General features: G+C 44.0%; 1 protein-coding gene across 2 annotated transcripts in view; it reads right to left on the bottom strand.

Annotated features, from left to right (window-relative positions):
• plecb (plectin b) overlaps positions 1–14924 on the bottom strand; it is a 128429-nt gene that overhangs the window by 88636 nt on the left and 24869 nt on the right. The window contains exon 1 of one of the 2 annotated variants that reach the window (XM_088998232.1): positions 3260–3299. The exons of the other annotated variant lie outside the window; for it this stretch is intronic. Coding sequence (XP_088854358.1) covers positions 3260–3284 — 25 coding nt within the window. The 5' untranslated portion in view covers positions 3285–3299. Of the gene's footprint in view, positions 1–3259; positions 3300–14924 lie in introns of those variants that run through there. 2 annotated transcript variants of the gene reach the window in all.

Raw genomic sequence — 14924 nt, 5'->3', positions numbered from 1 at the left:
TTGACAGTCAAACAGTCCTTGGAGCAATACAACGGGAAAGCTATGGCTATCAGACATTCTTTGCTAATCGGATCTGAGAGATTGAAAGCAGCACAGCAGTAAAGGACTGGTGGTAGATCCCTGGGTCACAAAACATTGCAGATGTCATCACCAGAGGAGCAAGCCCTCAAGATCTGGATGAACATTCAGAGTGGCAAAATGGACCCCTGTTCTTGAGTCTGCCAGAAAGTGAATGACCAACCAAATCTGCCAAGGAACTAGCAACCACCGCCAGAGAGAGCATAAACAAGTTGCAGAGAAAAGTATTTGCTGCTGTGTTGATAAGGTCCCAAGCTCAGAAACAGTCTCCGGAAAAAGAGTCCAATCACACCCAAACAGAAAAGAGGAGACCGCCAAGAGGGTCAGTTGTCCAAAACCTTCTGGATGTCAAACAGTTCAGTGTGCTGACCAGATTGGTCAAAACAGTTGCAATGGTCTGGAGGGCGGCAAAAAGGTTCTCTAAACAAGTTCAAGCCTTGGAAGGCCCAAAGTGGGAGGCAGTCTCCTCCAAAGGAGACATCTCTGTGGAAGAAAGGAAAGATGCCCTGTGAGACATTTTTCTTTCAGCACAAGAGGGCGTAAACTTCCGAAATTCAACCACAAACAGGCTGGTGGTCTACAAAGACCAGGACTCTGGACTATTAGTCTGTGGTGGCCGCGTGCAGACATTCAAAGACGACCACTGCTGTGTCCCACTCCTACCCCATGATGCCTGGGTGTCTACACTGTTAGCCCGAGAGGCGCACAACGAGAGCCATGATGGAGTGGCTGGCACACTGCTCAAGATGCGGATGAAAGCATGGGTGAATTAGAGGAAGAAGAATTGCCCAGAAGGTTGTTGATGGCTGCATGACTTGCAGAAAGTTGAGAGCAAAGAAATGCCAACAAGTGATGGGTGACTTGCCATCAGAGAGGACAGAGCCTGCTGCACCCTTTGAGTTTACAACACTTGACCTCTTTGGCCCATACCAAGTACAAGATGATGTCAAGAAAAGAGTAACACTCAAAGTCTGGGGAGTTGTCTTTTGTTGCATGGCCAGCAGAGCTATCCACACCGAACTGGTCACAACTCCATCAACAGACAGCTTCCTGATGGCTTATCAACGATTCACAGCTCTCAGAGGGCATCCAAGAAAGATCTGGTCTGATCCTGGCGCCAATTTCATTGGAGCAAAGTCTTTCCTCAAAGAAATGTACAGCTTCTTGGATGGCTTGGATCAAACAACACTGGAGGATACAGCAGCCAAAAATGGAACTAAGTGGATGTGGAAAATTCACCCCGCTGACTCTCCACACAGGAACGGTGCAGCAGAGGCCGCTGTACGTATTGTAAAGAGGGCACTCCAGAGTCTTGGTAAAGAGTACGGGCTCAGCTTCTCAGAGTTCCAGACAGCTCTCTACACTGCAGCAAACCTCGCAAATGAGCGCCCGATTGATGCCAGAATCCAGAGTCGGGAAAACTGCATCCAATATATCACACCAAACAGCCTCCTTCTTGGTCGTGCATCTCAAAGTGGAGACCTCAAAACATTTGACTTTTCCATCTGCCCCTACAAAAGGCTCAGGGCAATGCAGGCTGAGGTAACCAGGTTCTGGAAATCTTGGAGTCAACTCGCAGGTCCCAACCTTGTTGTCCGAAGCAAATGGCACACCGCTGAAAGAAATGTCACTGTGGGAGACATTGTCTGGTTATGTGACCAAAACGCACTAAGGGGTCACTTCAAGCTTGGCAGCGTTATCAGCACCAACCCAGATGACAAAGGCATTGTGAGGGATGTCCACATCCGGATCTATCCCAGCTACTGTGTCCCCCTAACAAAAAGCCCAAAGGTAGAGCCCATCCATCCCAATTTAAGCAGCCTGAGGAAAAAGTTCCAACCCACTGTTCTGCACAGAGACGTAAGACGGTTGGTTGTTCTACTACCTGCTGAAAAACAGGAATAAGAAAATCTTGGCAAGACCACCATACTTACTTCGTTTGCCTACAGTTGGCAACCTTCCCGGTGTATCCATGGAAAGATTGAGTGGGAGGTGTCTTGGCAAACTACAAATATGGCCAAAGCTGTATTCCAAAGATGAGTGTCTTGGCAAACTACAAATATGGCCGAAGCTGTAGTCCAAAGATGAGTTTGGCACCATTTTCCCCCCAGAGGAGAGACTGGAATAAAAACAAATGTACCAGCAGCCGAAAGCCATTCAGTAATCAAGAAGGCTCTCACCAGAAGAAACCACTCCTTAAAATAGTCAGTTGCTACACTGCTCAGCGTTCGGTTCAAGTACTGATCTAAGAGTTTGCCTAGTGCAGTGGAGTTCAACTATGTAAAGACCAGGGTGGCTGACGGTGAGAGAACCTGTTATTGTGGCCGTTTATTTGATTATTTGATTTGGTGGTTAAATGTCAAAACCAGACTGCCTTCAAATGTAAACCTCATTGCCGTTTGTGTTTTTACCTTCTTCAAATGTTTTTCACGTTGCAATCAGCAATTGTCCTTTCAATGAGAAAATAGACGATTACGTCCAAATTAAAAGAGAAAAAGAAAGGAGAAATATGTCTCATCATTGGAGTTAAAGAGTGAAGTCCCAGTTTAATCCCGGTCAAAACCCTTTTCATGTTAGGGGGGAGAGTGCAAAAAATCAACATAACTTGACAGTGTCATCCAATCAAAATTGTGCTTTCCGCCAACTACAGCCCCAACAGGAAATGAACAGCAAAAAGGCGAGAATATGGATTTAGTTTTATTGGCGAGCCGTATGCAATCATCAAAAGAGCCATATATGGCTCGCGAGCCATAGGTTCCCGACCCCTCTATCAGATCGAGGATGTAATAAGACAAAAGAAGCAAAACAACCACATGCAGAATAACTGTTCTGGGAGGTAAATGTATGGGTGGTGAAACTTGTTTTTCTCAAAAGTGTCACTTTTGAAATGTTCGATCCTTATGATGTTATCGAACAGAACCATCCGAAAATATGTCCAATTTCAGGAATGCTATTCAAATGACAGTTTTAGTTGATTTACATTCCAACAGCACGCAAAGCGACAAAGAATGAACAGTAGTCCAGAAGAAAAAAAAAAGAAATAATGTAATATAATGTCTAGCATGGGCAGATCTTCATACAACTCAGTAATTGTCTTTATACGTTCCACATGTATCATTTTACCACCTGGCTTTGTTTGCAGCTGCACCTGTGTTGATTCTCTTACAACAGCGTGTCTTACCTTTGCTCGAGTAGAAGGATGCCATCGGGAAGAAGAAATCAAACAGATTTGGGATATCAAAGCAAGAAATCCCCGAATCTCAAGGACTCACCCTTACAACTATTGGATTAGTCTCTAGAACTAACTTTCTCTCATTACGATATTTCCCTCTCTTTCAAACCAGTCAAGCTCTGTCGAACAGAAAGGGAGTCTCTCGCACACCCTCCCACACGGGTCAGAGCCGCCCTCCATTATAATTCATCTACTTGTCTGAAAAGCTTGTGTGCAGTCAGGGTGGAAAGTGTTTGAAAAGAAGCTGCGCTCTCCAGGTCCAACAGAACCATGGGATGAAATGGCAAACAAAAACATTTAAAACCTGTTTCTAGTTCCACAATGACCTTAACTATTTCCCTATTTTGAATGTGAACCTTTGAAATGTATTGCTTCGACCGCGCTTGTTCCACACCTGCACAAAAAAAAAAGAAATGCTGACAAGTGTGTAAAACAAGTATAATCAATGCAGACGAGGTAGAAAGAGGGGCTGTGAATACGTAGATACTGATTAGTCGTACATGAGTCAAATTATTTAATATAAGACCTGTGAGAGCTGAAAATTTCTCATTTAATGTATTGATAGTACGGACTATCAGGACACTAGGAACACTTGAATGTGAAAATGAATGTCATTTTGTTCATTGTCTGCTAAATGATGAAGATGTATCAGGGCAGTGTGCTAATTTCCAAGACAATCAAATCCTCAATGCGGACACACATTGCAGGCGAGAAATTTGACACGGTGGTGAAATAGCTGAACCTCAAGTCAGGTGTTTATATGGATATGTCTCCACTGGAAGTTAATGATTACCAAATCTCCTCAAATTGCAGCAGAGCACCACACACATTAACCCAGTACATAGATATCAGAGTAACTCGACAAAAGCTTCTTCTTAACCTCTCATTCATGAAATTCATGAATCCCTCCATTCAGATCTGCCTATGCCGTGCAAAAAAAGAAAGTATTTGGCACCCTTTCTAGTTTTCCGGGTGACATTTGATAAGGTTGCAGCAAGAGATTTAGCATAAAACTGAAAAAAGTGGTGACTGTATGTTGTTCACAGGGAAGTGGTTGGGAAATGTATTTTAAAGGACAACCGACGTCTCCGGACAAGTTGTGTCCATAATTTGTAAAATGGCTTCAAATGACTTCTACTGAGCGTATTTTAAAATGATTCCACCGCATATAGCTATATTTTACATTTTAAGACTCGCGCTGAATATTCAGGAAGTCTTGTTTTTGAGTTGGTGACGAGTCCGTACTTGACGTCACTAAAGGAACACCCCCTCACCGAAAAAAAAGACACATTGTAGCAGTCCTTCCATCACGCCAATGTATTTTGCTGTATTGTTTTGGTCTGAAAACCTTGTGTTGCACCCAAAAGCCGCCAGAAGAGGGTGTCCAAGCTCCATATAAGGAATTTATCAGCCTGTGGAAACGGAGGTGGCCACAGGAGGTCGCCATTTTGTGCCTCTTTTCTGGTGATCGTTTCTCCCCAATGTTGCCTCAAAATGGCATGGAATAAATTATTTAATCGATTGCAAACATGTATGATTTCCTCTTCAGAACTATTTGAATCATATTCATAACTGGAGGTGTAACAAGAAAGCATATTATCCGAATCTGAAGCCATTGTTTTCATTCTCAAGCCATGATAGACGTATTGGCCTGACGTCACAAACTGTGGGTGGGACTTTCTGAAAATGCCTAATTCACAGCTCAATTTTTTGCAGATTTTGGACACTTTGTCATTTTTATTGGTGTTTTGCATTTGAATAAAAATATCATACTGAGTGTTTTGGGTATTTTAGATGCTATAAAACGTTTTTCTGATGTCAGTTAAGAAACAAAAAAGTGACGTTGGTTGTCCTTTAAATTAATCTCCTGCAAGACACCAACAATAAATACCATGTGTCTTCTTGCTGTTGCAATGTGAGACTTTGAGATAATGTGGTTGTGCCTTTAAATGCTGTTGACCAAATGGAATTGGAAAGACGGCAGAATTTTCTTTTCTCTAAACTCAATTACTTCAAAATATTGTTTCTTTAGGCGGCCCGGTAGTCAATTTGTTAGCACACCGGCTTCACAGTGCAGAGGTCGCCGGTTCGCGTCCCGGTCCGGCCGCCCTGTGTGGAGTTTGCATGTTCTCCCCGGGCGTGGGTTTTCTCCGGGTCGTCCGGTTTCCTCCATTCCAAAAACATGCATGACAGGCAGATTGGCTACTCCAAATTGTCCCTAGGTGTGAGAGTGACTGTTGTATGTCTTTGTGTGCCCTGCGATTGGCTGGCAACCAATTTAGGGTGTCCCCCGCCTCGTGCCCGAAGACGGCTGAGATAGGCTCCAGCACCCCCCCCGCGACCCTAATGAGGAATAAGCGGTACGGAAAATGGATAGATATTGTATCTTACAGATTTCTTTGGAAATATACACTATATTTTCTCTGAAATACAATTGCAAAGGGCTATTTGACAACAGAACTAAATCAGCACTCCGAAAAGTCAGTTGCGACCTTGTATCATATAAATGGCGTTCTACATTAGCGATGCAATATGATTCAGAGGTTGTGTTGTGTTGATATTGGCAGCTGCTATGTGATGGCAACAATTAGATGTTGTTTGTAGCTCCCTAGACATCACGCCCTCCAAACTTCACAGAGGGCATTAAAAAAATCATGTAGCCTTTTTTTGTGTGTATGCACACAAATTCCTGAAGAAGCCTCACAAAAAATTAGGAGTAAAACAAAATAATAGAGGTTGTTGTGGGCTCACGTGAAGAAGGCACACTATGAAAAAAATCCCATTTTGCTTCCGGCTTAACATTCAGAAGTGCTGGTACTCCCCATACCGCTGTCGATTGGTTTGTGTTGTGAGTGTGCCCTAAAACATAAGACAAGAGCATCACTGCCTGCCTTTCTTGCTGCGACTGTTAACTGACATCGCGGCAGCATTACAGGTTTTGCGGGTGAAAAAAAAACTTCATTCACAGCCCAAAGTAACAATTCTGCACATTTCATTAAAAAGACACATGACTTCATTCGTGTTCTGGACGTGGAGACGAGCACGGAGAGGGAGCATCCACGCACAGCTGTCTCCTGTTTCTAGTTGGTTTGACTGTGTTGGGCACTTTTGCTGAGCTTGAATATGTCTACTATTACTCATAGAGTTGCCTGTGCGCTAGTTGAATGCAAGTCAACTTGTTAGCACATCTGTCAGTTGGTTAGCACATTAGCCTCACGGTGCAGAGGTGCGAGTTTCGAGTAGGCCTTCATGTGTGGAGTTTGCATGTTCTGCCTGTGTCTGTGTTTTTTTCTTCTCCCCAGGTACTTCAATTTCCTCCCACATTCCAAAAACATGCACGGCAGACAGATTGAACACTACAAATTGACTCGAGATGTGAGAGCGTGTGCGGATTGCTGTGCGCCCATGTTCACCCTGCAATTGGCTGGCAACCGGTTCAGGGTATCACCCACCTACAGCCCGAAGACAGCTGGAGCCTATCACTCTAAAAAGCCCATAACCCTCGTGAGCATAAATACATTAGAAGATGGATCAGCTCAATTATCAGAACCTTGTCCTGGAACTTGCACACTCTAACATAGTTCATTGACGTAGCTGGAACAAAATACCGATGATATATTTTCCTTCAGGAATCCAGGATATGATGCAAACAGAATTTCTAGTCGGTGTACACAATACTACATTTATTCTCAATAGGTGTAAACTTTTGCACGACACTGTGGATGTTGAAAATGTATTTCATTTATATCTTTGTTTTTTGCCTGTGAAATTACCATACTGTAATGAGCAAAAAACAGATATGTATATGATCTCAAATATTGTGTAAAAATAAATTACCTAAATAAATAAGCACAAAGAACTCAGACTTTATCATTTGAGTGCCTGCTTCTTTCTGTATTGCTGTATCAAACAATACTATATAATAAAATATTTGCTGCCCTCATGTGGATAAAATTAGTCTTAAACTTGTGTTATAAAGTACAGTGATACCATGGCTTACAAACTTAATTGGTTCCCAGAGTGTGTAAGGCGAAAAGTGTGTATCCCAAAAAGTTATTTCCCATAGGAAACCATTAAATTGAGAATAATCCGTTCCCAAGACCCTATAAAACATAATTTTCTACTTTCTAATTTTCTAAGCCTTAAAACTACACACAATATACCTTTTTTCATGTATAATAAATGTGCTATGGTATTGTAATTCAAGAAATAAACTGTACAGTATCATAAAGTTGTTTTAGTTAGTGTGATGGCTTGATGGAATGGAGTGGCCATCTTGAGGAATGATTCCTTGTAAGCTTTGGCAGCTTTATCGTCAGAACTGGCTGCCTCACCATGACGAATTACACTATGAATCCCTGTACGACGCTAAAAGTTCTCGAACCATCCGTGGCTAGCCTTGAAATCATCAATGGATGACAAACTTCCAGGTAGCCTCTTGACGATATCCGGGTGAAATAGCCATGCTTTCCTCATCAAGTGTGTTCTCTTTAACTGGGTTGATAGCTTTTTGCATCAAGTGTAAAGATGGCTTGTGCGGGTTATTTGTGGAGCCTGATTGATGGGATTTAACCTTGCAGTCTATACTCTGCCTTTAAACTATCAATGAACTTGAAACAAGTCCAAATTTCACTGTTTTCTATCCGTTTTCTCACTTTCTTTCTGCCGTCTGCCTATCTATTTTTATTTGCAGCTCTGTGTTTCTGTACCCCCCTCCCTCACTGCTGCGTTCTTGATCAATCATGTTGTGCTTTAATCTATTTTTTATTTGGAGCTCTGTTTTTCTGTACCCCCCCCCCGCCCACTGCTTTGTTCTTGATCGATCATGTGGGGCTTTAATCTATTTTTATTTGCAGCTCTGTGTTTCTGAAACCCCCCCGCTGCATTCTTGACCAATCACGTGCGGTTTTAACCGAAGACTGGGGGCGGGGAATAGAGGACAAAAAGTTGACTGCCATTTCCTTGTTCGGAGAACGGGCTCGTTCACGAACGACACATCACTCATTGTGACACTCCATGTTTCATCTCATCTCATTTTCCGTACCGCTTATTCCTCATTAGGGTCGCGGGGGTTGCTGGAGCCTATCTCAGCTGTCTTTGGGCACGAGGCGGGGGACACCCTGAATTGATTGCCAGCCAATCGCAGGGCACACAAAGACATACAACAGTCACTCTCACACTCACACCTAGGGACAATTTGGAGTGGATGTTTTTAGAGTGTGGGAGGAAACCGGAGGACCCGGAGAAAACCCACGCGGGTCCGGGGAGAACATGCAAACTCCACACAGGGAGGCCGGACCGGGACGCGAACCGGCGACCTCTGCACTGTGAAGCCAGTGTGCTAACCACTCGACTACCGGGACGCCGTGACGCTCCATGTGTGTCCCGAAAAGTTCGTTAGCCAAGGCATTCATAAGTCAAAGTATCATGTATTTAAAGGACAACCAATGTCACTTTTTTGTTTTTTAACTGACACCAGAAAAACGTTTTATAGCATCTAAAATACCCAAAACATGCAGTATGATATTTTTAGTGAAATGCAAAACACCAATAAAAATGACTTAAAGTGTCCAAAATCTGAAAAAAATTGAGCTGTGAATTGGGCATTTTCAGAAAGTCCCGCCCCCATTTCGTGACGTCACGCCAAGACGTCTTGCATTGCTTGTGAATCAAAACAATGGCTTCAGATTCGGAGAATATGCTTTCTTGTTACATATCCAGTTATGAATGAGATTCAAATAGTCCTGATGAGCAAAGCATACATGTTTGCAATCGATTAAATAATTTATTTGGGCCATTTTGAGGCAAACGGGCGGGGGTGAATGTCTCACCCAAAAAGAGGCAGAAAAATGGCGACCAGCTCCGGTGAGGAATGAATCAGCCCGTTTCCACAGGCTGCTACATTCCTTCCATGGAGTTTGCTTCCCTCTGCTGGCGCCTTTTGGGTTAACAAAAAACAGTACAGCAAAATACATTGACGTGATGGAAAGACGCTACAATGCGTCTTTTTTACGGTGAGTAGGCGGTACATTTCTGACGTCACGTACGGACTCGTCACCAACTCAAAAACAAGTCCCGAATGTTCAGCGCGAGTCTTAAAACGTAAAATATAGCTATATGCGGTGGAATCTTATTAAAATACGCCCAGTAAAAGTCATTTGAAGCCACTTTACAAATTATGGACACAACTTGTCCGGAGACGTCGGTTGTCCTTTGAGGTTTACAGACAGCCCTCCTGACTTTTTCTTTGTCTCAGACATCCAGTATTACCACATCACTGTAAAACGTGGTTGAGACATCATACTGGCACTACCACGACTGAACACAGAAATTTCGTATGTGACAAGCCACTCTGCTCGACTGTTCATCATTGCAAATGGACATAGCATGACAGCAGAGAGGAACTGCCAAGTTAAAACCCTGAGGTCCATGCAATAATACCTCAAAGGATATTAAAGACATTCCTCAGACGTCAGGGAGACAATCAGAGGAAGGCAATAGAGAGTTTCACCAACGTATCACAACACTAAAGTTGGTTGCTGACCTTGCAGCATCCCACTGTAAAGTCGAAAATGTTGCTGTTAGATCCAAACAGCTTTCCTAACCAGGAAGTCAAGCGAGGTTAATGGATGACAGGAAACTGAGTCTACGTAAGCGTTATTTGCAAGCAAAGAGACAGTCTAGCAGGTTGGGGACTGATTTTGTTATTTTTTTTACAGAAGAAATAAGCATAGAAACGGAGAGAATTAGGCACAATGCCAAACAATGAGTGGTATATTCGTTGTATTAAGTTCATCCTGTCTACTTGATATCTAATTTAAAACAGATTCTTTACTTACAGACAGTGTATTGTAGGTGTTCAAATACCTGACATGTTTCGGCGTATACTTCCGCCTTCGTCAGAGTGTCACGGATGTTGTTGTGACGCGCCATTTTCAGCTGTTGTTGCTATGAGGGCATGACCTACCTGTCAGATCTGACAGGCAAGCCACGACCCCCGAGATACAAATATAACAGCACATGACATAACCCAGCTACTTCAGTTCATTGCCACATCCACATATTTCCAATTCAGAAACACCATATACAGACAAAAAGAAGGGTTCGCCATGGGGGACCATCTTGTGCGGTTTCTTCATCGAGGACCTGGAACAGAAAGCTCTTTCAACAGCTCCGGAAACATACAAACCAACACTATGGAAACGATATGTGGACGACATTCTGGAAAAAATCAAAACAGGACATACACAACAGCTTACGGAACACCTCAACTCCATAGACACCACAGGAAGCATCAAGTTCACCCAAGAAGAGGAAATAAACCAATCCATCGCCTTCTTGGACTTGAACATACACCACACGGACAACGGAGACATCAAAATAAAAGTACACAGGAAACCCACACATACTGACCAATATCTCCTTTGGACATCTGAACACCCCGCTATTCATAAGTTGTCAGTCGTCAGAACATTGCATGAACGCACCACAATGATCACGGACCCGGAGGAAAGAACACAGGAGGAAAAACATAAAACACGCACTACAAAAATGCCAATATCCTCAGTGGGCAATAACTAAAGGGGCAGAGCAGGTCAAAAACAAAAACAACACAAGACAGGGGAGAAAGAAAAAGCAAACAAACAAGAGCACAGAGGAATGGCAACATTGCCATACATGAGAGAGATCACAGAACGCATACAAAGAGCACTGAGGAAACACAACATAAACACACCGGTCAAACCACACACAACTCTCCGACAGATCTTGGTACTGGGCAGATGAACTCAACCGCTTTTTCAATCGGTTTGACAAGACGCCAGCCGCCCCCGGCCCACCGTCAACTTCACCTGTAGCTGCACCTGCACCAACTCTCACTGTGGCCTTACCCTCCCTGCCCCCTCTCACGACCAGCTTTCCACAACCAACATCTGCCCTCCCAACCGTTGCCACACCCTCAGCCGCCACTCTGCCTCCTGGTTCCTGCCTGTCTGTCACAACTGCGCAGGTGAGGAACCAACTGAGGAGGATGCAGGTGAGGAAGGCAGCAGGTCCGGATGACATCAGTTCCCGACTCCTCAAGACCTGCTCCGACCAGCTGTGTGACATTGTCCAGCACGTGTTCAACCTGAGCCTGAAGCTGGGCAGAGTTCCACAGCTGTGGAAAACGTCATGCCTGGTCCCAGTGCCCAAGATTGCCAACCCCAAAGAGCTCAACAGCTACAGACCGGTGGCGCTGACGTCTCACCTGATGAAGACGCTGGAGAGACTCGTCCTCGCCCACCTGCGACCGCTGGCAAGCTCATCGCTGGACCCGCTGCAGTTTGCCTACCAGCCCAGCATCGGTGTGGAGGATGCCATCATCTACCTCCTCCATACGGCGTTGCTGCACCTGGAGAATGCTGGGAGCACGGTGAGGATCACATTCTTCGATTTCTCCAGTGCCTTCAACACCATCCAGCCAAGTCTACTGGGGGACAAGCTGCGGCATGCCGGAGTCGACCATCACCTCACATCCTGGATTACAGATTACCTCACAAACAGGCCACAGTACGTGAGGGTAAAGAACTGTGAGTCGGACAGGCTTCTCTGCAGCACCGGAGCACCGCAGGGAACAGTCCTGGCTCCATTCCTCTTCACCCTCTACACCTCGGACTTCAACTACAACACCCCAACCTGCCACCTTCAGAAGTTCTCTGACGACTCAGCTATTGTCGGCCTCATTACAGAGGGAGACGATAGGGAGTACAGGGGACTGACAAAGGATTTTGTGGACTGGTGCCAGCAGAATCACCTCCAGATCAACACCGGCAAAACCAAGGAGCTGGTGGTGGATTTCTGGAAACAATCATCACCTGCACCATTGAACATCCAGGGTTCGGACATTGAGAGGGTGACCTCCTACAAGTACCTGGGTGTTACTCTCAACAATAAACTGGACTGGACAACAAACACGGATGCCCTAATCAAAAAGGGACAGAGTCGCCTCTTCCTCCTCAGGAAACTGAGGTCTTTTGGAGTTCAGGGGTCACTCCTAAAGACTTTCTATGACTCTGTGGTGGCATCAGCCATCCACTATGGCATTGTCTGCTGGTCAGGCAGCATCACCACCCGGGACAGAAAAAGACTGGAGCGCTTTGTCAAGCGGGCCAGTTCTGTCGTGGGCTGCTCGCTGGACTCTCTAGAGGAGGTGGGCAACAGACGGACGCTAGCTAAACTAAAAGCTATGACGGACAGCCCCTCCCACCCCCTCCTGCCCATCCTGACAGCTCTGGGTAGCTCCTTTAGCCAGAGACTATTACACCCGCGCTGCAAGAAGGAGAGGTACCGCCGCTCGTTCCTACCGACTGCTGTCAGGCTTCACAACTCCCAATGATCACATGTGAAAAAAAAAAAAAAAAAAACTGGACACTTGTAAATATGGGTTGTTGCAATATATCTAAATGCATTTCTTGATTCTGCACTATGTACAGTTTTTCTTATGGAACGGTTTTGCACATTTACATTTGCACAGTATACAGTTGACATTTTTATTTTGTTATGCTTAGAATATCTTGTTTTCTATCCTTCCACCCCAACCCCATCCCTCTTCAATTGCTGCTGTGGACTGCAAATTTCCCCATTGCGGGACGAATAAAGGTATTCTGATTCTGATTCTGATTCTGATTCTGTACACCCAAAGGACAACATACACCTGGAAAATAAATGCAACTCAATATATGAAATCCCATGCAAGTCATGTAATAAATCATACATCGGGGAGACAGGAAGGAGTTTCAATACAAGAAAAAAAGAGCACAAGAAGGAGTGTGAGAAGGAGACGGCAACAATACAAACAAGAGCAAAAAAAAGAACAAGCACAACAGGCGCACCATAAATCAGCCATCACGGACCACTGCAAAAGAGAAAATCACATCATGGACTTGGAGTCATCCGCACCGAAGAAAACAAACATCAGCGCTGGATCAGGGAGGCCATTGAAATCCGGAAGCGAGAACCAAGGACCATCAACAGGGATGAGTGAGCTTACATGCTCTCTACTACCTGGAGCAGTATCCTGGAGGGACGAGCGGACAGCGGGGGGCGTGGCTTGCCTGTCAGATCTGACAGGTAGGTCACGCCCTCATAGCAACACCAGCTGAAAATGGCGCATCAGAACAACATCCGTGACACTCTGACGAAGGCGGAAGTATACGCCGAAACATGTCAGGTATTTGAACACCTATAATACACTGTAAGTAAAGAGTCTGATTTAAATTAAATGAGTGGTATACGTGTAATAATAGCGACATGGGGAAACTCTCTGCACTGTCATGCCAATGGCATTTTCTAACCATCCGATTTTTAACACTGAATTGAAACACAACTTTCCAGTGGTTGACTGTATAGGATAGTTGACATTTTTTTGCATTTTGATCAATTACATTATTGAACCCACCACCATGTGCAGTGTATGTTTGAATGCAGAATTCTGTTAACACAATTGTCCACACTTAGACAGTTTAAAGATGTCTACATAATGATTGTGAAACAAATAGACATATATGAAACTACAGTGATACCTTGGCTTACGAACGCTTTAGCTGACAGACTTTTCGCCTTACGAACATTAAATTCGCGAGAATATAATCTTGGCATACGAATTAGTTTTCGTCAGACGAACCAAATCACACAGCGCCACTGTGGCTGGCGGACTAGTTTTTAGCGGATGAACACTAAACCTCACGGTCGAACAGCGCCATGGTGGCTGGCGGAACAGTTTTCCACACCCCCTTTGAGTGCAGACATGGTTTGCTATCGAGTGGAGTACTTTTACTATTATGGGACCGAAAAAGACCTCACCACAGGCAACTGTTAAGCCGAAGAGGACACAAAAGAAAATTACGCTTGAGCAGAAGAAGATCATCGAAAAAAACGAACGAGGTGTGCTAGTCGAGCATTGCTAAGTGTGCCTATGGGTGTTTCAGTGTTGTATTAGCAACGGTCTCAGGCAATAGAAGAGGTTGAAAAATTTCTGTTGATTTTGATTAACGAAAAGCAGCTAGCAGGGGACAGTGTGAATGACGGTATTATCACCGAGAAAGCACGGCAACTTCACTCGGACGAGATGAGATGAGATTATTTCCTATTATTTCCTAAATTACAATACAATAGCACATTTATTATACATAAAATAATGTATATTTTGTGTAGTTTTAAGGCTTATTTAGTAGAAAATTATTATTCTCATTTTTAATGGTTTCTTATGGGAAATAAATGTTTGGCAGACAAACTTTTTGCCTTACACTCACTTTCTAGGAACCAATTAAGTTCATAAGCTGAGGTATCACTGTATTAAGTCCTACGTGAAACTCAAATACAGTATGAGGAGAGCGTTCCACTTGCCATGCAACATTTCACTCATTCACAAGTTTGTCATTAAAATAATGGTGAGAGTTCCAACTAAGGCAGCTACATGGTGACTGTAATTACTTTCATTCCTCAGTACACGTAACCTTTGTTAACCATACAAAAAATGCTTGAGAATACGTTTGTTGATGCTCACCAAGATGTGTAGGAGTATCAATAGTAAATAGGGTATTTCACCCTTTTATGCACGAAAAATGATAACCTG

Source organism: Hippocampus bargibanti, linkage group LG06, assembly GCF_051943395.1.
Source record: "Hippocampus bargibanti isolate YZ-2025 linkage group LG06, ASM5194339v1, whole genome shotgun sequence".
Classification (NCBI taxonomy): domain Eukaryota; kingdom Metazoa; phylum Chordata; class Actinopteri; order Syngnathiformes; family Syngnathidae; genus Hippocampus; species Hippocampus bargibanti.
This window is presented reverse-complemented; position numbering and strand designations above follow the sequence as displayed.